Source organism: Rhea pennata, chromosome 3, assembly GCF_028389875.1.
Source record: "Rhea pennata isolate bPtePen1 chromosome 3, bPtePen1.pri, whole genome shotgun sequence".
In the NCBI taxonomy this organism is placed as follows: domain Eukaryota; kingdom Metazoa; phylum Chordata; class Aves; order Rheiformes; family Rheidae; genus Rhea; species Rhea pennata.
The window spans coordinates 22,720,958-22,747,889 of record NC_084665.1 but is presented as its reverse complement, the minus strand read 5'-3'; the positions used below and the strand labels follow the sequence as shown (position 1 = coordinate 22,747,889).

At 38.0% G+C, this 26,932-nt stretch overlaps 1 protein-coding gene across 5 annotated transcripts in view; it reads right to left on the bottom strand.

Annotated features, from left to right (window-relative positions):
- Nucleotides 1-26,628, bottom strand: part of RAB3GAP2 (RAB3 GTPase activating non-catalytic protein subunit 2) — a 52,027-nt gene extending 25,399 nt beyond the window's left edge. For 2 of the 5 annotated variants that reach the window (XM_062571788.1, XM_062571792.1), the window contains exons 1-13: nt 26,506-26,628; nt 16,348-16,415; nt 11,583-11,706; nt 10,132-10,213; nt 7,822-7,869; nt 7,627-7,702; nt 7,439-7,540; nt 6,257-6,356; nt 4,192-4,290; nt 3,001-3,149; nt 1,968-2,047; nt 1,776-1,865; nt 846-985 (exon numbers count right to left, since the gene is read on the bottom strand). In XM_062571788.1, coding sequence (XP_062427772.1) covers nt 846-985; nt 1,776-1,865; nt 1,968-2,047; nt 3,001-3,149; nt 4,192-4,290; nt 6,257-6,356; nt 7,439-7,540; nt 7,627-7,702; nt 7,822-7,869; nt 10,132-10,213; nt 11,583-11,706; nt 16,348-16,415; nt 26,506-26,614 — 1,267 coding nt within the window. In that variant the 5' untranslated portion in view covers nt 26,615-26,628. Of the gene's footprint in view, nt 1-845; nt 986-1,775; nt 1,866-1,967; nt 2,048-3,000; nt 3,150-4,191; nt 4,291-6,256; nt 6,357-7,438; nt 7,541-7,626; nt 7,703-7,821; nt 7,870-10,131; nt 10,214-11,582; nt 11,707-16,347; nt 16,416-26,505 lie in introns of those variants that run through there. The other 3 variants (XM_062571791.1, XM_062571790.1, XM_062571793.1) reach the window with 3 other exon arrangements.
- Nucleotides 26,629-26,932: the final 304 nt, after the last annotated feature.

Genomic DNA, 26,932 nt, shown 5'->3' with positions numbered 1-26,932 from the left:
ATAATAATTAAGCTGTCAGTAACAAAGGAAAAAATTGAACAAAAGCACAATATTATACCAAATAAGCTTCAAATATGAGAGAAGGAGAATGCACAAGGGAAACGTGACTACTCCAGCTATTTTACTGTTAGTATGTCTCTGAAGTAGACACTATTTTCATGCTCACTAATCTTCTGAGTTGGTAGTGTGGGGGAGAGACAGCAGAGCTAGAGATTTTTTCCCTCATTACAAGACTTATCCCCCATGTCAAAAAAGCTGCAAGACTTTAATCCTATATGGAGAATGAGGAGGATTGTTACATCAGATACAATCACAATTACAAAAATCAATCAAGAAAGCTTAACATTTATATTTTCTTACAAAAAAAAATCTTTGATTTAAACACTCCCTTCTTGCACAGTCACCATAATGAAAATGAGAAACTAACAAGTCCTATCTATTATTCAAACTTCTGCTTACTTTCTCAGCAAAGCTAAAGAAGATCCTAGAACTTACCAAGAGAAAGAATCTTGGAAAATAGAGCTAAAGCTCTTGAAAAAATTATTAAGTCAAAAGCTTCCTCTTAAGATACAGTCTGGGGTGGAGGGTGGGGTGGGAAATCTGTACAATACAGATCAAATAGACCAAATTCTTACTATAGTCAATATCAGTACTTCCAGGGTTGACACAACAATGCCCTTATGGAGTTAATATTAAATATGTCTTTAATTTGGTTTGTATTAACACAATGTACTAACATCTTCCATAATCATTAAAAAAAGTCCTGGGATTCTAAGTCAAGTCTGAACACAGAAGTCCATTATTCTAATGCATACTAGTTGCTATACTGATGTACACTATCATACCTTTCCACATGCGAACTGCAAGTCCTCTTGTAACATCCAGTAAAATAACCCTTCCAAAGTCATCTGTTACAGCTGCCAAAGTGTTACATGGAGAAAGACATATTCTTTCACCATGGCGACGTGAATCTGGAAGTCCAAACCTAAAAATCAAACAAAAACGCTAAGATAACACTTCAGAAATAGTAAATAGAATATTTTATATGGACTAAGATTTTTTTTAAGGTGTCATAAAGATATAGGTAAAATTAAGAGCCTATTAGGACTAGAGTTTTTGTGCTGTCTATAGGAGGACCTTGTAGGTCTGTTAAAGTTCTAATGAAAACTAAAAGTTGTCAAAATATGAAAGACTGCTGATTTCTGAAATTTCTGCAAATTCAATCAATTGCCTTATCAAGGATCTCACAGCAGTGGGTTATTTATATAAGTCCTCCTTTATTGCCAAACATCCTTAAGAATACTTCAAGAAATCAGGAAAGACAATCAATACTGAGTTTAGTTTTCCATCAGCTTTCTTGAAATCACTAAGCTATAACCTGGTATGTTCTCCCTTGCCCCTTCTCCTCTCTCCTTGTAATTTTTGTGAAATGCTGCAAGCTATCACAAGCAGCAAGTATTTCACGCAGTTTCTTTGAGATACTTCAGAGAAACTTCAGACCTGATAGTCATGCACTTAGCCTTAATTAAATAATGCAGATTGCTTTTATAGTAACCACACACACACACTAGAAGTTACACAGAGATGAATCAAGTAATTTGTAGAGAATGCTAAAATGAAATGAAGCTTTAAAAAGTCACCTGCAAATAATCACCCCTGCTTAAAGTCAAGAACAAGACAGAGATTGATCGATCAGCTATACTGCTTTCAAAAACAATTCAAATAAACAAGAATACAACAGCTTCAAAGCAATTAAGATGTTATGTGAAACTTGCCTCACTGCCAATGGGGTGGCAGGTTCAACTTTTGGTTTCTGTTTTTGTGCAGGTTCTTCTTCATGTCTGCTCTTCCAACCAAGCCAGCCACTTGTAACAGAAAAAAATTATTAGAAGAACCATACCAATGGTTCCAAAAATCCTCAAACTATTATGTGGCTACTAAAAAAAAATCATTTAATATTTTATTACCTGGCAGCATTAAATAATGCTGAAGTCAGTTTACTTGCAACGGCTAAGGCAACATGAGACAATAGCGGCTGTGAGCTACCCTGAAAAGGAGAAAAGTATTTAGAAAACTAATGAATAGTTTAGGCTGAACTCAGCTGCAGAATAGGTTATCGGGCTTCTTATAGACTTTCAGCTCAGAAAAGCAGAGCTTTAAGATTTTACAAAATTTTAATTCACTGCCTCCAGAAAAGCCATTCTGATATTTCTTTAACATTTCAAAAATCCTCCTACAAGGCACTTGTAGCTTAATATTTTTCTCTGCACTAGAAATTAATAACCTTGTGTTTTATCACAGAAAATTAGCTTCGGAGTCATGGATGGTTTTGGTATCATGGAAAGTATGGCTTCAGCATTCTTGCCATACCAACATTAGCAGATATCACAAACGCATTGGGAAAAGCAAGAGCAAAACCAAAATTCTGATTCTAGCACTTTCAATTAGTTTTTGACCCCTGATAAAGGCAGCATCCCATTAGGGTTTGAATGTACAGAACACGCACAGGTACATTGCCATCCTTTCCCTCCAGTGTGAAAAGGACTTAACTGTGCTTAAAGCTAACATTAAGCAAAAATTGTAGTTCCACTATATGAACTATGATAAAATTTCCTCAGTATGCCCAGGCTGTATATATAACATGATCAAAACCCAAAGGTCTCCAATAATCCATAAGATGCATGTATACATAATCTCTTAAAAAAAAAAAAAAAAAAAAAAAAAGAGGTACCTAACAAATCCCCTCTCCCCCCAAAAGAAGATTATTCGATTATTACATTGATTTCAAGATAAAGAATACAAGTTCTCATTGGCAGGAACCTGTGGAGACATCACTAATACCCAAAGAAATTTTTTCCTCCAGACAATTCCAGTTTCTGAAGATCAAGAAAAGGGGGAAATGTCAGCATGACATGAACATAAGAATACTTTAGAAATACTCATATAGAAAAGAGAAGAATTAATTATTCAAACAGTATCATTAATAGCTTCACTACATACCTCTAGAGCAAAAAAGAAACCAGTGAAAGGATTGGATCCAACAGTAACATACTGAGACATTGCAGGTGGGCTATTTTTTATAGCTGCATTATATCCACCTATATTGGAGGCGGTCTTCATTTGATCAAAAGGAGACAGTGTTGTGATCCCTAACAAAAAACATTAAGATGAGTGTCTTATATTTTCAGAACAAAGTTACACAATTTTATTCCAGGCTCTAGAAGTCTAAGTACGTTCCCGCCTTCTTGGTTGACCAGCCACAATTCAGGGGGTGGGTGAAGTAGGAAAAAAAGATCTATTTTCTTCTGAATTTGTGTAGCAAGAAGAAATAATCTAACATACTCAGGTTATTAAAAAACAGCGCTTGTTTATTTAAGAGAGCATAAGTCCAGTTCAGTTTCCTCCAACAGTAAGACAAAGCCACCTAGTTTTCATAAGAAGCTGAGAAAGATCTGTTGTAATAATGAAAAACGGGAAAACAATCTTACATAATGAAGGGAAACTCCCTACAAATTGCCTGAGTGGCTGCTGAGCCAGGAGAGATGCACATTAAACAGCACTGATACTATTCTTCAGAGTTTGGCAGCAGCAACACACTGATGGCTATCCAAATGCACTTCACTTGCCTGTTTAGCACACTTCTGACCACCTACCTCCCTGTGAGAGGGAAAGAAGAGAAATTAAGCTTGTTCCCCTCAGAACTGCTTATCTGATAAGAACCTGGGCTTCTACCAATTCCTATGGAGTCACAGTCTTTGATAGTCAGTTTGGGTTTCTTTTTGGAAAGGAAAAAATCTAAACTCATAGTTTCCTGAACAAGTCAAATTCAGGCAAGATCCTTATCAGTCTTATTCTATCTGCTAAATAGTTCTTTAACCCGGCAGAAGTAGGAAGAACTGCATCTGATCTAGTCTCTCTTGGCTGTTTCTTACCAAACAATAGGACAGAACAGTTACAAGTCTACTACCTTTTCCTCTTCAAGTGCAAGGGGAAGCTCAAACAGAATAGAAGACAAAGAAGAATGTATTTTTTTATGATGGTTAATGAGATCATTCACAACTTCAGCCCTCTCCCACTATTCATTTTCAGCCAGTGAGTACCACAGATCAATACTGTAAATCCTAATTTAATAGCACTAGGACATTTTGTTTCATTCAGCTTAATGTTTGAAGGGTGAACAGAAATGCTTACCAATGCTAGCATGGTCAACGATTGTATCCACATCCTGCAAGCCCCACTTCTTATAAGCTAATGGTGGAGGCTGAACATTCTCATTGCCAGATGCTGCAGCTGACAAAAGTTGGTAAAGAACACACACACAAAATCTCTATTGAGTCAAAGACAAAAGGAACAGCATAACAAAGTAAAATAAATTTTGATAAATATTGAAGCCACAGAATAACCTGATTTTAGATTAACATACATTTAAACATCTGCTGAGCTAAAAATTGAGCTTTGGAATACTTTCCTTGGTGTAATTAAAACATTTAGGAACACCTAACTAAATAAAATTTCCTGTAATATCCATCACAACACTTACTATTTACAGAGAGCTTTGTCTTACCAGTCATTTACAGATCTATATACTGTACAAACTATAGAATGCTACTACAACTTATTTCTGTGCTCTGGGCATGTTTTAGAGGAAACATCTCAGCCACAGTAATTGCAAAGCCAGCACATTAACAAGAAACACAACAGTTTGAGGTACAAACATTAGTAAAACTAAGGTGATGACTGAAACTCCCCAAAAACGTATTATGACAAACACAAATGATCAAGAATAAAAGATCACTGCTGAAGACATTACAGCTAGCTTTAAACGCTTGTCTGCAAACAGTGATCTTCTCTCATGAAAACAGTAGTTGTGGAATTAGATGGATCTTTCATTATAGCTAAAATTAGTTTATGCAGCATGACTCACAGAGTATAAGTTTTAAAAGTTCTGATTTATGGGAGTCTTCCCTCTCCTCTGTTCCACAGAAATGCTGCTTGTCCATTAAAAGCATAAAAACAACCATATTAGACTCCAAAATCCATCTAGCACAGTAAAGGATCTGTGCTCAGCTAAAACCAGATGTCTAAGAAGCATATTAGAACAAGGACATGTATCTGATAACATATTTCAAAACTCTTCCAGATTCCAAAGAGATCTTCTAAGCCACAGGTAAATTCTAAGCACTCAGTAACCTCCACAGCTTTCTTTTTTCTTAACCTGTCCAGTCTCCTTTGAGCCCAAGAAAGCTTTTAGCATCCACATCATCCTTCAGCAAGGAGTTTCACAATTTAACCACACACTGCATAAAATCCCATCTGCTTTTACTTTGAACTCACTACTACCTAGATTCATTTCATGACCCTTCATCCTGAACTGGAAGAAAGGGCAATCTATTCCTATCCACTATCTCCATACGATTCAAAGAGCTGTCTCACCACAGTAGCATTCCTCAGTTCTTTACCACTCGTCCCTTCTATGCAAGGTTCCAGCCTCAACCTAAGGGTGCTGCTGTCCCAACAGTTCCTAAAGCTGTCATGCTGGCAGATCCATTGTGGTTCTTCCATACATTCAGCCTCATGATATACCTATTTTCTGCTGACGCAGCCTAGTGCAGAGGAAATGAGAATCTGACAAATCTAAAGTACAATGAGAACAACCATCAAGAAATTCAGGAGAAAATCCAGCAACAGCTTCTGTTTAACATTTTATCTCCCAGATTTGTAATAGTCCCATTCTTGTACAATGTACCATACAGTACTGTTATATGGTTCTCCTGTCACCCCAGGAAACTGACTCAGTTTCCAAAACACAGTTTAAATAGGCACAAAGTAAAGCAACAAGATCAAAGGCTGCACAGTCTAGCAAGGTACCAAAGACACTCAGGCCTTCATTAACATGAAGAGCGTAGACCATTAGTAATGTCACCATTACAACAGTATCAACACTCAAAGGTCTTTTGCAGGAAGAAAAGCATTTCACTAACTCTCAGTGAAATCAGCGTCCTGGCTTGCTAGCAGTGTAACCGAGTCAAGGCGACATTGTGCAAGACAAGCAATCCTACTCAGACAACTTGTGCTCTGAGGACACTTTCTGGGGATGAAAAAAATTGCTTATATGCAGCAGATGCTACACGCCAATTGACATGCAAGGAAGATTCACACTCCACCTTGACTTGGTACTTAACCAACAAAAATAAATTTCATATACAGTAAAAGTACCACTAAAGCCCCAGAAATAAATATTTCCTTTTCAACATACCTCTTGCTACCTGATTACGACATGCACGAAGGGACTGAAATAGGCTGAAACCATCAATCGTCACAATTGCTGCTGGATACAAGATACTGAGTTCTTCATTCTGTACATTAAAAAAGTGTCACTGTTGTAATATAAAAAGCTAGAAAAGATACTATTATTTACTAGTTAAAGATGAGCATTACATCCAAACAGCAAATTTCTAATAATCCCCAAACAACAGAATAAGGTAAAACTAAAGGAATCAAGTATTAAGTTGCCCAGTATATGAATATGCAACAGTTATTCAGGCACATTATTTTGAATTTTTATCTTCTTTCACTGACTTTTATATTTCCATAATGTATTTTATGGCTTTAGGAGAAAATACAGAAGCTACAGCAGCTTATGAAAGCCACAGAGGAAAAGGTTTATCTCAAATACAAATATCAAGGATTTATGAGGCAAATTCTGAAACTAAGTTAGTGCCTGAATTACTACTTGGACACATAAATGCTAATTTGGTCATATAAATGCAAGATGTAAATGCCTTAATGCATCCGCATTTCAAAACTGATCCCAAAATGTCATGCCACGTCACACGAGCATTTGTATAAAGCCAGCTTAAGAATTTCTGTAACTTCATTAGTTCTCTGAATAAAGCAAGAAAACTCAGCCAAGAGCAAAGAAAGCTGGCTTTGCTATTAACTAGCATGAGCTCTACAAGAATTTTCGCAGGAAATACTTGTAATGAAATGCAGATTCCTAGCACTATCTCTCATGAAGATTGTTTTACTTTTCAGCTCTCTTCTCAGTGAAATAATTAGAATCAAGTGATTATGAAAGAGTAGCTACAGCTCTTGGCACCTGTCAAGTAGCATTTTCTTTCACCAACAATACATCGCTATGTTTTGTGCATATAACGAGAAAAAAAAAGGAAACAAACAAAGTCTTCCTTTGCAAGGTAGCATGGAGAAAAATGGAACAAATCCTTTAAGTTAACTATTCCAAAGCAGACAGAATTAACTGCTGAATCCTCAAACCATATAGAGGAGAATACTTATAGAACAAGAAATCTATAGTCTCTTGTTCTAAAGAATTTTCCACCCATCAAAAATTTGTAAAAGATGTAGAGGCTTCACAAAGAAGACTCCCTTCCATACCCCGAAACACTGCCACTTCACTTTTGAAATAATCTGACAAAACCTGTTCTGTGACACCAGGATGCCTGGGAATTTCATAGGTTCTGCACTTAAGCTGCAGGACAGGATCTTCATTTAAAAGCTGTGCAAGAAGCAGCACTCCGCTCTAGAAGAGAAAAAATAGTAAGCATGAACATTATTGCCCACCTCCTCAGCGGCTTTCACGTGACCCTGCCGTGCTGAGAAACCTACCTCAGTGTAGAAACGAACGTAGCCAGAGGTGAAGCCAACCACAATGCAGGTCCAGTCAGGACGGCCTGTGGAACTCCTGTTTCATAAAGATATAGCAGAAATTAAAAATCCAAACCTGCTCTGAGCTGTACATGTACGAAGTTGTACTGTAAGAGGACTGATAATGCATATACATAGGAAAAGATCAGTCCTTACCTCTTCTGACTCGCCAACGGGATACACAACACACTGCTCACACATTCACTAGAAACAGAAAGGTATAATTACTCCGCATATTTCATCCTCCAGTTCTGTGAAAATTTGTTCTATATGACAATCTTGCAAAATTGGCATTTAGAGCATTTTAAAAATGTATTAATGCAGCATACAATTTATCATATGAATTCACACTAAGTCAAAAAAAGACAAACTTCATTTTTAAGGACATTTTAATTACAAGTTCATACTAAGACACCATTAGTGTCCAAATATATTGTGTATTGTATGTGCTTATTACATCCTGTTAATGCTGTCTTTTATCATTCACAGATTGATTAGTCTGCCAATAGTCCTCAGTACAGATTCAAGCAAGTTAATTCATGCATCTAAAATCAAACTAAGTTTGCTAAAATTTTTAATAGTTACCAAGAATAATCATTAAAAGCCCCTAAACTTTACTTACCAGAACATTTCTGAAATCCATTCTGTAATCACCAGATTTTATAGACACTGTATTTATCAAATATAATCTGAAAGTGTTTCTAGAGCTATCATGGTCTTCCTAGTTAATGCAAAAATCTGAGCACCTCTATCCAAACTGTGCATGCTTAATAACTGCAGAAGAGTAGCCTCAATTTCTCGTATCAAAAGGGTTATTTTACTGCTGCCATGACAAAGATTTATGTTGTCTAGGGAAACAGAAGCAGTGTGAAAATTTTACAAAACAGAGAGCATACAAATTTGAAATGACATACCAAACAGTACTTGAAGCATATATGCCTGCAGTACTGTTGATTATTTGCATTTCAGGTCACCTCCTTTCCCCCAACAAATAATTAAATATGCAAGCAAGAGAATCATAGAAAAAAAAAGCTTTCTAAATGCTTTCATGTCTAAAAGCTTTCATGTCTAAGTTTGATATGTAATAAATTACAACTTAAAAGCGATGTTAAGTATCTCAGTGAAATCTCGTTTTTAACAGGAAAGCTAAACCACCTCAGGACTTTATCAGTTGAAGATGACTTAGGACAAAAAAAAATTTCAAGCCTTTATATAATCTGCATTATATTTACACATCCACAGAAATAGAAATCTCACCTACAGGAAGCATTTGCAAACCTTAAGTCAAGCAGTAATGAATATGACTGTGTCAATCTAAAGAAAGCTTCCCATTCCATATGTTAGTGTCTCTAGGGATTCTAATTGCAGAAAAAAACCCAAAGCACACCTTTTTTAAAAGAAAAACTAAAAGGTGACATGGTAACTTAGTGGTAGGATGGAAAAAAAAAACAACAAAACAGTTCAAATCTATGCCAGCAACAGGTTTATTGGACGGGGTTATGCTTTTTAGAGATTGCAGAGAAACTGGTTAGAGTCAACACCCTCCTCAACATAACAGAAGCCAATAGGCAGGATATTCAAAGGGAGACAGCAGCTCAAGACTGCAAATTTAAGAGAGTTTACAAAAATATTTGTAAGAATGAAATGCAAAATCCTCCTCCATATGGAGATTTCAGAAAGAGTCTGTTGACTACCTGAAGATAAATCTAGCAAAAATATTAAATAAATACCAAAAGTAAGACCAAAGTAAATTTTCAAAGTCCTCTAAATAACTTAGAGTTCAGAACCTATTTCCCACAGCAACTGAAATGTGTAGAGGTTATTTACCATGGACATCAAAGATAAACCATGCATACATGAAGTTTACTGCACCTTGAACACTAAAAATTTTCTGTATTATATGAATTCTGCTCACTGGTTAAGACTTGGAATGACTTCTTCATCTTCCTAACCTCACACAAATACAGAGGTCATCTTCCTGATTAAAAGAAGCATTTCTAAAAGACTTCCCACACCTCCAGTCCCAATTTCCCTGACAAGGTTCCAACTCTACAGTAAAAGTAGATTTTCAAAAATGGTCTGCATACTGGAAGGTTTTTGATAAAATAAGAACTTATCAAAAGCATTGTGATAATCCAGACCTGTTAGTTTTTAAATTATATGCCTGTGCACTGATTTCCAGACTGTACCTCTGTTAATTTGCACAAACTCACATTAAGATATCACAGTACCTATAAGCAATGACTTTTTCTGACAATGTTCCTGATCACCCAGTTTACTTCATTTCTCCATTTTTAACATTAGAATGCATAAAATCATGAAACACATTTCAATTAGAGCACTTCTTCCCCAAAAGTTTGTAAAGTGTATTTAAATAAAAATCATGTTACTATTTATTACATACATTAAATACTATTTATTAAACACAAAATGACATTTTAATTACAACTACAGTTCAACACCTACCCTTCTTCAACATTCAGAGAGCCACTCCAGCCAACAGCATATTGCATTTCCTCTTTTCCCTTGTCACTGTGCTTCCATTTAGCTGTCATTAAGAATTAACACAGTCTATAAAACCACAATATCTTGCATCACACAGATGTAGTCCTAGTCCTAATCTTTCTCTTCTGTAGAATACATCCTGCCACACTTCAGTTAAGCATGAGTTATACAACTTGAAGATTGTTTAAAAAGAAAAAAAAAGTAACCTTTAAAAACAGTCTTAAAAGTATTTTTAAAAGGCTTATATTTTCTTAGAAATTCATAGGGAATGACATACTACTAAAATCCTCCTGAAATGCCCAATCTTGTTTAAAAAAATACACACAATCATATCTACTTCATAAAATTTTAAAACGTTCAATTAATAAAACAGGAATCCTCTGAAGAAAGGTGCCAAACAAGCGCAAAGTTCTTCTGGGATGTCTACTCAAAACGCGTCCGAACAAAGAGCAATATTTTAATTTTCATCCCCAGAAAGGGAATGGGAAGTCTACATTAAATCTGACCACGTGGTTTTTAATCATCTCATTGGTCACCTCATAATCAAGGTTAGAAAACACAAAACTATCATTCATGTGGCTCTATTCCAACTGACATTTGATTGTTGAAGTTTCTGTGAAGAATTATGTATTCCTATCTTTTCATTTTCTATAGGTAGGTTAGTTGTTGATTTTCTAAGTTACAAGGAATGACAAATGCAGCACAAGAACATAATGAAATATGTCTAGTTACCTAACTCCCTGCTTCAACATTTTTTTTTAAGAGTATACCATAAACGTTATGTCAAGAAGTTCCCCTTCATCATGGTTGCCTACCATCAATTGCAGCTGTTAATAGCACCACCACATCTGAAAGTGGCAGTTGGCTGCTCAGTGTTCATGTATCTCTAATGATACTGATAAAACAGTTTGGTAGCCCTGCTTTACGGTAAAATAATAATAATAAAAAAAAAGTAATAGAAAACCCTGCCACCCATTCTAGAAAATAGAGAAGAATTTTCTGTCAAAGCAGAAATCTTAAAAACAATACATCTTGAGAGTCTCTCTGCCAAGTGACACTGGGCCAGTTAGCTCATTTTTTTCATGGGAAGGTGAAAAATGGTTAAACATTTCTTAAAGGAGAAACTAACACAAACAGAAGCTTTGTTTTGCTCACTGAGCACAATTAATGTCAACATCTCTGAGCATCTCTGACAAATTATATCTAATTATTCATGATAAAATAGTTTTCTCACACCCAAATATAATTGAGAAGATAAAGCATCCAACTTGCCTAGCAGTATCTGAAGATTGTATGACATGTATTATAAAACACTCAGCCATTTCAAAATTCTTGCAGACAGACCTTACAGGGTGGGGGGATGATTACTATTAAATGTACTAGGATATGTACTTAATAGAATTTATACTCACGCACTAAAAAGACAGCTTTCTGTTCATTAGCTATTACCATTAAGTCATTTGTTGGTGACAAGGACAACACACAATCTTGAAGCCAGTAATTTCTCTGGTTCTTGGAAGCAGATTCCTCTTCTTCCTATGGGTAAAGTTGTAGTCAATAGCAGAAACTTGCAAGACTCATGACAGCATTTTGGCTTGCTCTAAGCACCAATGTAGAAGGCACTACTACCTGCCAAATCACTAGAGCTCAAACTTGCACAAAAAGGCAAGCCAAATGCATCAACTTTGTATCAGCATGTCCACAGAACAGAAAAAGAAATAATCACTAATTCTGCTCCTTGAATTCTCCTTCACCAAAGGAAAGAAAGACATGGAATGAAATTTGAAGGGTTTTATTATTATTATTATTACTATTATTGATAAGATACTAGATAAGAACATCTTTAGTAACACTCATTACAAATCGTACTCAAGTCCAACAGTTTATCCAAGCTTATATGCAGACCAGCATTCACTAAATACACTGTCACATGAAGAAAGGAATTAAGGGTTGGTATTCAGATTATAGCCTTATGGTAGGTAACATGCAAGAGGTACACATGCCTTTCCACAATAAGGAACTCTACAAAGAAACAAATTCAACGTAAGAAGTACCAAACTTCAAGGGTTTAATGATGTTAAGTATAGAATTAGACAGTGTTATATGTGTAAGAGTGAAAAGACAGCATTATCTCCTCTGAGCAACAGCCTAACCATTTGACTATAGAACAAACGTAGGTAGCTTCTGCTAACCATAGTTCAAAGGCAGAAAGTAGGTAAGACATTTTGAGCAGATTGCTACAAGGTCACTCTCTACCCTACTCTTATCTCCATCCTCTTAGCTTATCACAGCAATATAATCACTTTCCTTTGTCCACCTGCTTTATTTCCATAGCCACATCTACAGCGCCACCACCTCCTAGCCATCTCAAAAACTTACTCTGTCAGATAAAGAAACCTTACGTGTCAATATCCAAATTCTACAGACTTCAGTATGCAGAAGTTTAGGTGAACTGAAAAATAAGCTGATGTGCAAAGAAATACTGCATTCCAAAATCCTAAGGAGTGGAATAAGAGAGCAGAAAGGAAAACAATTTTATCAACACATGCAGAGTCTATTAAACAGCAGCATAGGTAGAAAACGAAGTATTTGTTCTCAACACTAAGGAAATTCTAAACATTACAGCATATTTTATAGGGATGTGGCTTGAGAAACACTCATTTCATGGAAATTACAGTGGAGCTGAAGACTCATCCTATTTAAGAGTTTTCATACTCTTTTTTTTTCCTGACAGCATCTAGTGATTCATTTCTGACAGACCACATGCTCACGTTGTCTTGCTTCCTCATCTCAGCTAAGGATCTGTTCCCTGCTGAAGTAAGCAGTTACAAAGATACTGCCCAACTCATTGGCAGAGTTCCTGCATATTGAGATAAAGGCAGCAGATAAGAAAGTTTCATCAGCAAGGTGAAGTCTGAATTCCTTAATCTATCCCATTAGCTCTCTCTAGGAGAGAATTATTCAAGCAGTTCTGTTCAGATGACTCATTCGGATGCAAGGAATTTCTATATTGACAGTTTTCCCTAACAAAACATCTTATGCAAGTCAGCTGGCAACTAAGAAGTCTCAACCTTGCCAACAATTCCAGACTGGCCATGCTATTCTAAGTGAGACCAGTTTGATAGAGGCATGCTTTTCTCCCTTTAAAGAACAGCTGTGCTGCCCCATCCTACAGAGGCTGTATCAGCACATGCAGTTTGAGTCCTCATACAACACCATCCACACATCATAACATAAAAGGAGTACTATGCATTTATTAGAAAGAGGTTTACATCAGTAGTTCAGGATTTAGGAGTCTGAATTCTATTTGCTCATGGCAGATTTTCGTAACTCCACTACCACATACAGGCTCCCAAAACCCACTGTTCAGCCAACTAACAAAAGCAACATAGCCAAACACAACCTTCTTCGCCATTGTATTTAGGATAAATAAATAAATAGAAATAGGCTATTCCTTCCTCTTTGAATACTTATTTTTTGGCATTAGTCCCAAATGGAATGAAGGTCTCTGCATCTATTCTTTCCCAATCATTTTACTTGGTAATTTTTATCTCATTCTGATGACCTTCCAGCATGCCCTCTCCTTCATGCATATTCTGGATCGTCATTCACTAATCATACAGGCAGCTGCAGAGCATTAAAGCTGATGGCAAAATCCAACTCTTGCTCAGAGAATAGGGCATGTAATTACATCAGCTGGCATCATTCTTTTAACAGTTAGGGTAATGACACTTCCCAGTATTAATTCTATATTGGAATGGAGGCAAGCAGGAGGAAAGCAACATACTTGTGGATATGAATCACCAAAGCAATGAAAAACCAGACAAAACCGAAAAACACCCATTATCAAAGTAGGCATATTCAAATTTTTATATCACTTCTAAAAAAGTATTATTTCTCCTAAGAAAATAATAATAGCATGCATACAAGTATACACTGCTAGAAGCTGGATATTAAGGCAATCCTCATCATCTCAGCTTTCTTCTTTCAATCTGATAGCCTTCTATGATGGAATGACTGGCTGGGTAGATGAGGGGAGAGCAGGGGACGTTGTGTACCTTGACTTCAGCAAGGCTTTTGACTCTGTCTCCCATAACATCCTCCTACATAAGCTCAGGAAGTGTGGGTTAAAGGAGTGAACGGTGAGGTGGATTGAGAACTGGCTGAAAGGCAGAGCTCAGAGGGTCATCATCGGCGGCGTGGAGTCCAGTTGGAGGCCTGTGACAGGTGGAGTCCTCCAAGGCTCAGTACTGGGTCCCATCCTGTTCAACTTTTTCATCAGTGACCTGCACGAGCAGACGGAGTGCCTCCTCAGCAGGTTTGCTGATGATACCAAGGTGGGAGGAGTGGCTGATACACCTGAGGGCTGTGCTGCCCTTCAGAGAGACCTGGACAGGCTGGAGAGTTGAGCAGAGGGAAACCTCATGAGGTTCAACAAGGGCAAGGGCAGAGTCCTGCATCTAGGAAGAAATAACCCAGGCAATAGTACAAGCTCGGGCCTGACCTGCTGGGAAGCAGCTCTGCAGAGAGGGACCTGGGAGTGCTGGTGGATAACAAATTGACCACGAGCCAGCAATGTGCCCTTGTGGCCAAGAAAGCCAATGGTGTCCTGGGCTGCATTAGGAAGAGTGTTGCCAGCAGGTGGAGGGAGGTGATCCTGCCCCTCTACTCAGCCCTGGTGAGGCCTCATCTGAAGTACTGTGTCCAGTTCTGGGCTCCCCAGTACAAGAGGGACATGGAGCTACTGGAGAGAGTCCAACACAGGGCCACAAAGATGATCAGAGAGCTGGAGCATCTGCTCTATGACGAATGGCTGCGAGAGCTGGGCCTGTTCAGCCTGGGGAAGAGAAGACTGAGGGGGGATCTTATCAATGTCTACAAGTACCCGAAGGAGATAGGACAACTGAAAAGAATCCCCGTCCCCATGTGACAGGACAAGAAGCAATGGGCAGAAACTGAACCACAGGAAGTTCCACCTGAACGTGAGGGGGGATTTCTTCCCTGTGAGAGTGATGGAGCACTGAACCAGGTTGTCCAGAGAGGTTGTGGAGTCTCCTTCTCTGGAGATATTCAAAGCCTGCCTGGATGCAACCCTGTCTCACATGCTCTAGGTGACCCTGGTTGAGCAGGGAGGTTGGATTAGATGATCTCCAGAGGTCCCTTCCAACCTTACCGATTCTATGATTCTATGCTATACCACAAAATTCTAGGATAACTGCTCCAGTTTCTTACCTACTGATTCTCCTGCCTACCAGCATTTTACACAGGATTAGAATTACCCCATACAATGCATTTTTTTTTTTTATAACTCCAAAAGGTTAAATATCTTTTTCTGATAATGGTTGACAGTATTGAGAAGTTCGCTACCTCCACATAAGGAGCACTCCTTAGGCACCAACAGTTGACTTTTCCTACAGATCAGTTACCAGCCCACTTTATAAGGAAGCTCTCTTTGAAATCCCCCAAAAATGTTTGGTGTTTAGTCTCAGCATAGGGTTTGGGTGGGAGAAGGGTCAGTTTTGTTTTGTTTTTTTAATTGTAACTGTGGGCCAGAGTTTAAGAGTCACCCAGATTCTGAGATTAGATAGTCAAATTTGTCCCTCCACAGTTCAGAAGTTGGACAAAAAAGGGAACAGAAAGAAGGAGATCCCTAAAATAGAGGAGTCTAATTATGGATGCAATCAAATATCCAAGATTTCCTTTTAATATAAACTGATCTTCAGCTCCCTAGTTCTTTGTGGTATTTCTACGCATTATCAAAGTTGATGTTGATTTTAGTTACTAAAAAGACAAGTCTTTGCTCTCTCAGAAGGACTGCAAGATTGCTCCCACCAAACAGACTAGTGAGATAGAAACAAAACTCACTTTCTCCAGGTGGCTTTAAAGCATAAAATGACATCCTAGGAACAGCTCCACAGAAAGATCTGTGGATATTTTAGTAACAAGAAAAAAACTAAAGAATACGAACAACTATCAGAATAGGTAACACATGAGTTACATTTAGAAACAATTACAGGATCGATGGACAAACAAGTACTCATATTTAAAATGCTGTCCAAGATCTTTCTTGGCCAGGTGATAACGACAGAGGGAAAACAAACAAATATACACACAAGCAATTAAGAGAGACCTTTAAAAAGGCACATTAGCAATGAAAACTGACCCATATGAACTTACAGGTTCTTGTATTTCAGCATCATCCCAGGCTCCCCAGCCATCATCTTCCCAGTTTGCTGATTTACCTGCTTTAAACGAAAAAAAAAATCATATAAATATAGCATAGATAAAGAACAAAAAGAAATCAAAAAAGACTTTCTGGCAGTTGTTTTCCTTCCTCAATGCATTTCTTTTACTCCAATGAGTTATAATTCCATTTATAGACAGAAACTAAATGAGTTCTATAAAAAGAACCTGAAGTAGTAGAAACAGATGTCTTACTTCTAAGAAAAATATTTATTTTCACTTTTAGTATCATAAAAAAATTAAAAGATGTAATCTAAGTACAAACTAGAAATAGGCTGTAACAACACTCTTGCTGCATAAATTAGTTTTAATGGACTTCATCTAGAACTCTGGCCAAGTAACAATTTACAGTGTCTGGCACAAGATGTCATTGCTCCTTCATTAAGGCCTCTTCACTTTACAAGGACAAATTATTCAGACAGATTTGTCTTGTCTCTGTTTTGCCACCACCATTTCAAGAGAGTAAAGATGTATTTCTGCTGTCATATAGGAAACTGAAGCCAAGAGTGGAAAAAAACTAAACACAACAACAAAGAAAATCCACATTTGTGTGTCCACTTAATAAATAAACTTCTTTTAGTGGGTACAGAGACTCAAGACCTCACCGACTGCAAAATTTAAATTTCAGTTTGATTTATCTATTTGTTACTATTCCAAAGGTAGCAAAAAACCCCCATCTTGTACATGTTAGCAGGCAGCTAGAAAGAGAAAGAAAGGGGAGAGGTGGTTCTCTCCAAACCTTCACAACCCTATGTATATGCTCCCAAACAGCTTACCAAGTGATATAAGATGTCCCATAAGATATGGCAAGAACCACATGCTCACAATTTTGCAATAAATAATATTTTTACACTTAAATGGAACATCTCCCTTTTCATAATGTGTAGCGTGTATGTGTTTGGTTTGGGTTTCAATTTTTTTTGTTGTTGCTTTAAGTTAATTTCAGGATCAGTCAGTAGCAACATATGTTCACCTTCACATCTAAGAGACGTATATGGAAATCTATCTGTTACAACAGAATGCCTGAGGCCAGGATGATACAGATTTCACTACCATCACTCCCAAAGTAGCCAAAGTAAAAGCTGAAGCTGTGGCCTCTGAAGGGAAAGAGAGCCCAAGGGCATTGGCTATTCACCTCCTTGCCAAACAACACAGAGGAAAATTAACAAGACACTGGCCAGTTTCAATTAAGCCATCCAGAACCTCAGAGAAACCACAAGCTTACTTCAAACATGCAGGAAAACTGAACTGTAAAGACAGGCTCAAATCCTAATTGCTCTATAAGTGCTAGTCTTATTTTAAAAATTGATATCTGCTTTTATTTAGAAATACAAAATTTAATGTGAATTGAAGAGTCTATGCATAGAGTAATTAGGCACAAGGATTTCCTAGTAATAGATCAAGTTTTCCTGCAGTCAGCCACAAGAAGCTGTTACTTGCTTTTTTAAAATAAGGTGGTAACTTCCGTACAATTCTCAAACAATAAGATTGTGAAAAGCTTCAATAAGCCAATATGCACTGCTGTAGTCGAGCAGAAAAGCCAAATACCAACTCTCATACAGAATCACTAACATCAATGCTATTGCTTCAGCTTTCAAAAGACAAAGATTTTCCGAAAGATTTCTTTCAAGTTTCTCCATTAACTGATGTCATGTCTACATTGACATTACAAAGAAGTTAAAAGGTCATGCCTCAGTTTAGTTTAAATTTAGTTTTAAGCAGGTAAGATTATGCCATTTTTGATGGTCAAATGGTATGGACAACAAGATTTATATCAAGAATACTCCAATTATATTTGCTCTAAAAACTCTGGTTCCTTTAGCACTACACAAAGCATCCATTACAACAGAACAGAAATCCATACTCTGTCTGTTTAGGCAAATATTTAAATTTTTGTATGGCTAATGAAGGCAGAATCTTAAAAAATACATTTTACTTTAGGAAAGAAGCTTTTCAGCAATACTGTTGAGAAGGTATTTCACAAGACAGTATAAGACAAAACACCCACTCCATGAATAACCTTTATTAGAATTGGAAAGATCTCTACCATCCACAAAAAGGGTGAGTCAACCAGTTTTACTGTATCATCATCAATCCAGATCTCACTGCAGTTAATTCAGGCATAACTATGTAAGTAAATAGCTTCTAAGAGTCATGGTATCATCTCATACTTGAGCTTGAAAATTTTACAGTGCACAAAAGTACTACTATAAGGGAGAATAACGGCAAGCATTGTTGGATATAAACTGCAAGAAGAAAATACTAACTAAAACTTCAACATTTAAGAAAGCTAAATAAAACCCTACTTTTGTTTGAATTTCATTAGCCAAAGAGGCAATAAAAACTCATTTCTATTAAATTCATGGAGGAAAGAAGTGTCTTTGCATGCCACAGTCCAGTTTTGCTACTTCTGAGAGATACAAAACCACATCCATGAAATACAGTCAGCCTTGAGGCCAACGTGTTCCCTAAGCACTGAGTAGATCACCATTCCAAAAGATCTCAGCCACTTCATTTATGAGACTGAACACTCGCCACAAACCTTTGACTGTGAGGATCCTTGCTGCCTCTTTCTAAACAGTTACACTTTCATTGCTGTCATCTTCATCCTCAGATGAATCACGGATAAGGTAATGTTGGGGCATCATCCCATAAATGAAACTGCTGGGATCTTCTCAAAACTGTGACCTACTTTGGAAAGCCTGCATCTCCTACAGCTTGTAATCCCTCCTAGTCATTCTCCACACTATATTTATTGCCCCTGTGTATTTTAATTGCATGTATTCTTCAAGGCCCTGCATGCATTCCCACCTTTCGGACAGTAATTCTTCTAGAAAGCGTTGTTTCCCTATCCACGTAGTTCAGACACATCACCTATGCAACTAAAATGGCTAGTGAAGCAGGGCATTAAACAATCATCAGTAAAACTACGAAACAATGGATAGAGAAGCAGACAGAGGGATACGCCTGTAATACCTGAGGTCACCAAAACAAACATAATGCTATTCATCTGTGCCAGCAAATCTCAAATTATATCACAGAAGTTGCTAGCTTGCAGAAACTGACACACTTTCCTATACACCAGCACCTGAGAGATGACACAGGAACCTAGGTGCCTACAATGAGGATTTTAAAGAAATCTCCCACATTTTCCCTTAGTAAAATTAGAGCTCAGAAGCATTAACTGTGGAAGAAAAGACATTAGGTAGTGGTCAATAGCTAAGCAAACCTTAAACAGTTCTTGACGTGGAATATGCTGTTACTTGGGAGATCTTCAAGGTTCCTTGTGCAAACTTACATTTCTCATTTACCTCTATCTCTGACTAGTAGTAGATGTTTGGTAAACAGCTCTCCCTATTTTGATAAAGCAGCAACAAATGTCATAGTTTGCTTTACTGCAAAGACAGAAAAATAGAAGTTGATCTACTAGGTTTACAAGAATCATTTCATTTTTTTAATTTAAAGCAGATAGCACTAAAACTTTACCATCACTATGTTTGAAACTTTAAGGGAGATTAAATTTGGCAGAAAATTGCTTTAAGATTAATTTAATGTGCAAAGGCTCACTAGAGAAAACTTAAGCAGAACATTCGAGGAATCAAGTACTATCCTGCTAACACTTCCATGCAACTAAAGTGACATCTCTTAAGTTAATGGTTATATCAGCATTCGCAGCACTGGTGTTAATGAGTAAGAGACTTCATTTCAAGCATATTTATCATAACCTTAAGAGACAAAATAATAATTTTGACTAATAAACATATTTTTAAAAAGATAAGAGCAGCAACTTTAGCAACAGAAATGCACCACTGCAGTCTAACTGGCAGTTAATGAGTCATATCCAACATAAAACAGAATGTCATTTTCACTCAGTCTAAGATTTTCTCCCCAAAAGTGCAGAATATGCCTCTGAGCATTGAAAATTGATGAACAGTTACGTCACAGGATTGCTCCTGATGCTGGAGAGGAGTGGTAGGTAACAACTGCTGCAGGAGCTGGACCTTTCCCGTGCTGGCCACCAGCCTCCTCGTTCCTGCAGCAGCACAGTAACCTAGGTCAGGCGGCAGCCATCCTTCCCTCCAGGCACACAGCCCGTGCCTCTCCATTCCAGCCCTTCGCAGTGGGTGCCAAAAGGCAAGCTGGACAGGAGCTTGCCAGTCACTGCTGGCACAGGTGGGAGAGTGTATTTTTATGATCGTCTAGCTTCTTTTCTATCCGTGCATCAACAATTGACAAAATTAATATGCAATTGTTTCTTGGACTACTATTTATGTGAAAGAGTTTCAATTCTTCTTCCTACATATTGGTGTTCTAATACCTCTGCATCACACAATCAGCGAGGCAAAAAAGGTATTTCTTTTCTCTTCAGACTAAGGAATTTTGGACATAGTTTAAAATCTTGCTATTTAGTAATCATAGGACATTTATTAGAAAAGCTCCCTTGAGCAGAGACTGCCAGATTTATCAAGCTGTTTTAGCAGCATTTCTAGGAAGCCCCTTTTGAGACTAGTATTCTATATGATTTTTAACTATCACTTTTGATGTCTGTAACAAGTGAGGAAAAAACCACGACACTCAAAATCAGTTAGCTCACTAATTTGAAAAGTAATTTGAGAGATTCCTCCTTTAGAAGGTCACTACGGCCTTCAACAGAAAAAGAAGTTAAAAAAATAACTGCAAATACTATGTACTTCTTTAAAATAATGCTGCAAATTTTTGTGGCTTACAATTATAACCTACCTCCAAAAACAAAGTTGAAGTACCATAGAGAGAAAAAAAAAGAAAAAAGCACCTTGTAATGCTAATATAGCATGGAAAACAAGTGATACACAAAGCATAATATCTCATTTTTCTTTCAGGTACAGGTCACAGCTCAAGTTACTGCAAGAAAGAAAAAAACAACTATTATGTAAATGAAACATTAAAGCAGCAAGAGACTCATGGTTAAGATGATAGGGACAAAGTACTCTGATGTCATTCTGCCACGGGTGTTCACAGCATATCATTTAGTCTACCAACACCTAAGAAAGCATTAATAATTATGCGAGTAAAAAAATATAGGCAGAGCGAGTACTTTATGATATGTTATGGGAATACTGAAATGGCAAGAAAGGATATTTAGATGTATATAATGCAATCTGGAGAGAGAGGATCTGATTAAAAGATGCAGTACAAGAAAGCTCGTCAGAAGGCTCTTCAATAAGAACATACCAAATTCAGTAAGAAGGACATAGAAACAATTAAGAACTCTGTTGCTAAATGCAATCTAGAATTAAATTTTATAATGCATTTTTTCTTTTTAATCTTGTTTGCAACTCTGAAATAAAAAGCCTGGTCATCTGTACTTCTGAATTAAGCTAATTGATCCAACTAAAGCAAAGTATGCGAGTACAATTCTAAAGATATGATTAGGAGACTCCAGGGCTGAAAAGCACTTTTCAGGATGCTGCCAATTTAACGGGACTGCATTTTGGAAAACGTTCCTGTATTAGGAATTAACCATCACCTCTGCTGTAAAAAGGGGCAGTAAAGGACACATCATACCTCTGAACTAACCCCAAAATCAGTCCAAAAAATTTTTTAATTTTTTGTCCCCCTTGCTCCCTCATATAAGCAGCAGCATCCCAAAGTTCTATGTTGGCCACATACTGCTCTTAGGTGACCTGTTTGCTATCAGAGATGCGTGTACAATGGTTTGCAAATTCCAAAATATAAGTTCTGTTTCTATGAGTTTTACTTAGGTAATGGTCTCGAGAAAACATATCTGGAATTAATAATACATGCACACCAGAAAATTACTGATTTATTATTTTGATTTATTCTTATTAAAAAATTCCAAAGTTTAGCTAGAACCTACCTGGTTATGTCACCACACTGCTATCATCAAGCCTACCAAATCAAGTATTTCAAAACATAGATTCTGAGCTCAGAATCTACGGAAGAACAGAAAGATCTGACACACAGATTTAAATAAAAAGCAGTTCAATACCTCAAACAAATCAGAAAAGAATTATGGAAAGTGTTATGCGCATCATTACCACATGATTTTCTGCTCTTTTATTAAGAGCAGAATTTAATTTTAGAAATTAATTTTGGCACTAATTTCTTCATGCTGAAATTCTGTTATGCCTGTGAAGCCTTATCACATTTTGCAAACAGGATGTATTTAATGAGTTATTTTTCATTCATGTGCAATATCTCATTACAGACAGTTGTATAATAGAGATAACTGTTACAGCTGTTTTCTGATCTAGCCAACATTCATCCCAGAACATCTTGCATCACAGCAAGCTGTCAAATTAAATGCAATACAAATACTTTCTATTCCCAGTATTTGTACTTTGAAACAGCAGCATTCAAAGACACTTACATACCTCCAGGTTCAGGCTCCACAAAAGATTTCTGCCTCACTATTAACATTAGTGTTAACTTTTCCCAAGAATCTTGTTTCATGAATCCTGTTCTTCATTGAAATGTGAAAAATTATTCAAACCCTTTTTTTTAGGGAAGAAAGGACCAGCAATTCCATATGGAGCATCTTCAGTTAGCTTAACCCATAATAATGTTTTTATTGCTTTAAGCCAAGTGATGCCAGACCCACTACAACACATTTTATACCAATTAGTTCCACACCCCCTAGTCCCCCAAAGTAATCACATATTTTTATCAGGGCAGATATAGAAGCGCTTTAATAATCAATGAATATCACTTTAGTTACTTTAGTATTGCATTATTAGACGTTTCGGTGTATGATCCCATAATGCAACCAAGGAGGAGCACATGAACAGTTGCTGAACTGACTTTCCATCAGGTACAACAGAGGTCATCTTTTTTCTTCCCTCTCCCCGTTTATTAGAAGAGTATATCCTTCACACAAACTAGACAAACTGTTGTGCTACTGATGTCACAGTACCACATACTGATTTAGAAATACGTTATTGTTTGCACCTTCAGAACAAAGTGACTTCTTTTCATTTAGGACGTATACAAAAATGCTTTCACATTAAAAAACCTGAATTTTAGCATAGCCAGTACGTTCACAGAAAATATTTTGATAACTTTGGTCAGAATTAAAAAGTGTTCAAGGTTAGAAGAGCAGAAAGTTTTCCGATCTATAACTAAAAAACTAATGAAAGATCTGTAACTTCTGAAAAAAAAAAAAAAAAAAAAAAAAAAACATGAACTAAACAAAATAAACACCCTCACACACTGGCAACACCTTTTCAAAAATATTTATTAGCTAAAACATGACAGAAGCTTTCTAAAATTTCTCGAAGCACCTTTAAGATATGACTCCAAAACTCAGAAATAATCAGTTCATTAATTACAGTTAACATATTCTATATACGAAAAGCTTTAGTATAAATATTTAACTTAACCTTTTCCTCAGGTAGCCATATCTTTTATTTGACTACAAAATTTAAATACTGATTTCCCATAAAAATAAAATCCTGTTTCCATCCAAATACAGCTTAACTTTAAAAAGAAAAACTCTAGTAAATAAAAGGAGCAGACTCCTTATAATATTGTTAAGTGTTTATTAAGCTATATTTATCCACATATAAACAATTACGTAAGTGCTGTATGGAATATGATTGCAAATGAGCTGTTTTCTCTGTTAAACATATAAGCAAAGACATACACCTCTTCTCTTCCTTAAAGATTAAAAATGCAGATTAAAGTCCACGTTTTTAATGTACAATTTCATTAAAATACCATTTTAAAACAATACATTCTATCAAGGAAGCAGTCTTAGTAAAGTTTTTTCTGATAAGAAAAAATTATTTAGATTTTGCTCAGTTTAAAAGGCTTTGTCTTTGCTCTGGTTATATCAGCATACTTTTTTTTTTTTATTGCTTTTATTATTTGGGAAAATGTTTTGTTTTCCTGGTGCACAATATTAGAGGCAGGGAATTGTTTTATGTTCTCATCCTTCCCCAGCTATTCTTTATGTCCAGCAAAGAGTCCTTTCACCTGAACAATGCAAGAGTCAAGGTATACAACTATTACCAAAGAGAAAACAGAACAATTTTTAGACTGCCATGCAACAATTCAGTTGCTTACTGGTAAGGAAAGTGAAGGGGGTAACAAAGTACTCCAAACAGCAGTAACTCCTGACAGGCATTTTCAGCTACCAGCTTCTCTATGTTCATTTACATCAAGAGAGAGCAAACAGACTCTCTAAGATTTAGATCATCCCTTCTTCTTTTCCTAAATTGAACCAACACGAAGTCCAAGACCAAAAGATAAGCAACAACAGCCACATCTATACCTCCTCAATTTAACATAATGATTTTCCAAATAATCTTGCAGCTTAACTGTTCGGTTCACTAGGGAGCAAAGACGCAGCAATGCAGAACTGGAGAAAAAAGTGGAACAGGAAAAGAATGTCATGTTCCATGTAGTCAAATTCTCCTTTTTCCTAACTAAAAGATACTTCCATAACTTATCTTCACAAGTTGTAAAAACGTTTCTCCTTGTCAAAGACAAATGTACTAAAAATTTCTTCTTCGACATCACTAGTTTACATTCTTATGTAAAAGTCGCCTTGGGAACTCTTTTTCACTTATGTTTATACTTACTCATACTGAACTAGGAAAATATCTGCAGTATCAACAAATTACACAAGCCTAAAAGAGTTGAAAAAGTCCAAATGAGCAGTGTTTTGAAAAATATTTGATTCTAACACTAGTCTGCATCAACAATTGAGTGAGGAAATAAAAGTCCAGGACACAGCCAACTCATTAAATTGAAGAACAGCATATCTTAGAACACTCTTTGCTTCTCATTTTTGAGGGTCTTCCAAAAGCTTTCTCTCTTTACAGCTGCCATGTGATAAATTTACTCTAACAGAAGAGAAGTATTCAGGAGAAGTTATTTTACACAAACTCCTCTCATGTGTACTACCAAATAAGAGAGAAATAGTTTAACTTCTTTTGCATTTATTTTTAGAATACAAACGTATACTACCTTTTGCCTTTATCTCCAATATTCAAGAGACACTAACAACTTCTAAATGGTTCCCAAACATCTCCTTTAGATTTAGATAATACCAAGAGTATATAGAATCAGTACGCAATTTTCAGAGCATTACAGGAGTAAAAACAACATGCATAAAAGTAGCATATAACTGTTTTCTAGCAAAAGTTTTGGATAACCTAAGGCAGGAAAATAAAATCTGGCTGCATAAAGTTCTTCTGAAGTTACTTTCTTCCAAGTGCATTCCAAAAATAAAGTGAATCAAATTCAATCTTGAAAACAATAAGAAAGCAACAGTAAAATATACTATAGTAATATTCATATTGGTGTCCAAGTTAAGTAGCTGAACATACAGTGTACTTTTACACCACTTTCACAGCTGCTGCATCATTTTTCTCTCCTTCCTATCCCCATTTAAGGTTTTAAATTATGCCTCTCTGTGCTTTCTCCCACAGCACAGTTTATACTTGACAATACTTTATGAGCACCCCCACTGACCTCTTCTAATGCTTTACTTACCATGCAGTTGCCAAAAAAAACCCAAACACAGGCCAATATAGTTAATGCAAAACTGCACGAACAAGACACCGGCCAGTGACTCGTTTCCCTGTACCGCCTAGCCTGTGCATGGACCTACCAGCCCTTCTCTTCGGCCCAGAACAGAGGCTCTGCTCCGGAGAGCTCAGCTTCCTGTTCTGTGTAACGCTGCACACAACAGAAACCTGCTCCACAGCTTCCGACTGTGGCTGTTATAAGGTGGACTTTTCTTTTTAAGTCACTGAACTAACTCTTTACACCAGCTTCGCGGCAGAGCGGCCCTCCGCGGGCAAAGACCCGCACCCGCACGCTGCGGCGGCAGGACAGCTGAGCACCGCAACTCCCCCACGGCAGGCGAGGCAGCAACCGCTACGGCGGCGCCCGGCCTCTGCGGGCGGGCAGACGGCAAGGCCGCTCGGCTGCCCTCCCCGCGGCCGCCCGCGCCCGGCTGCCGGCGGCGGCGGCGCCGAGCCCGCCGGGGCCGAGCAGCCCCCTGCCCCGGGCAGCCCGCGGCGCAGAGGGCTCGGCGGCAGCGGCGGCGGGCCGCGGCTCCCGCTCGGCCCGGCGCAGACTCACCGCCCTCCCGGCCGGCCGCGGCGCTGCCCTGGCGGCGGTGCGGGCACAGGAAGTCGCGAGCCGCCTCCAGGTCCTGGAAGTGGCCGAAGGGGACCAGGGTGCACGACATGGCGGTGCCGTCACCTCCCCCCTCCCCTCCCGGCACCCGCCGCCCAACCCGGAAACGGTCGCTGACTTCCCGGCCGCGCGGCGCCCTCGCAGGGCGCATGCGCGGAGCGGGGCCCGGCGGCGGCGGCGGCGAGCCGCCGCGGCGCGCGCGGTGCGCCCGCCACGTGACCGCGGTAGCTGTTGGCGGCGGTTGCGGCCGTTGGCGGCGGTGGGGTGAGGGGGGAGAGAGGGTCGCGCGGCCGAGGAGGGCTCCGCCGCTCTTGGGCCGGGCCGGGGCGAGCGGCAGCGGCGGCGGCGGGTGCTTTCCCGCCGGCGGAGA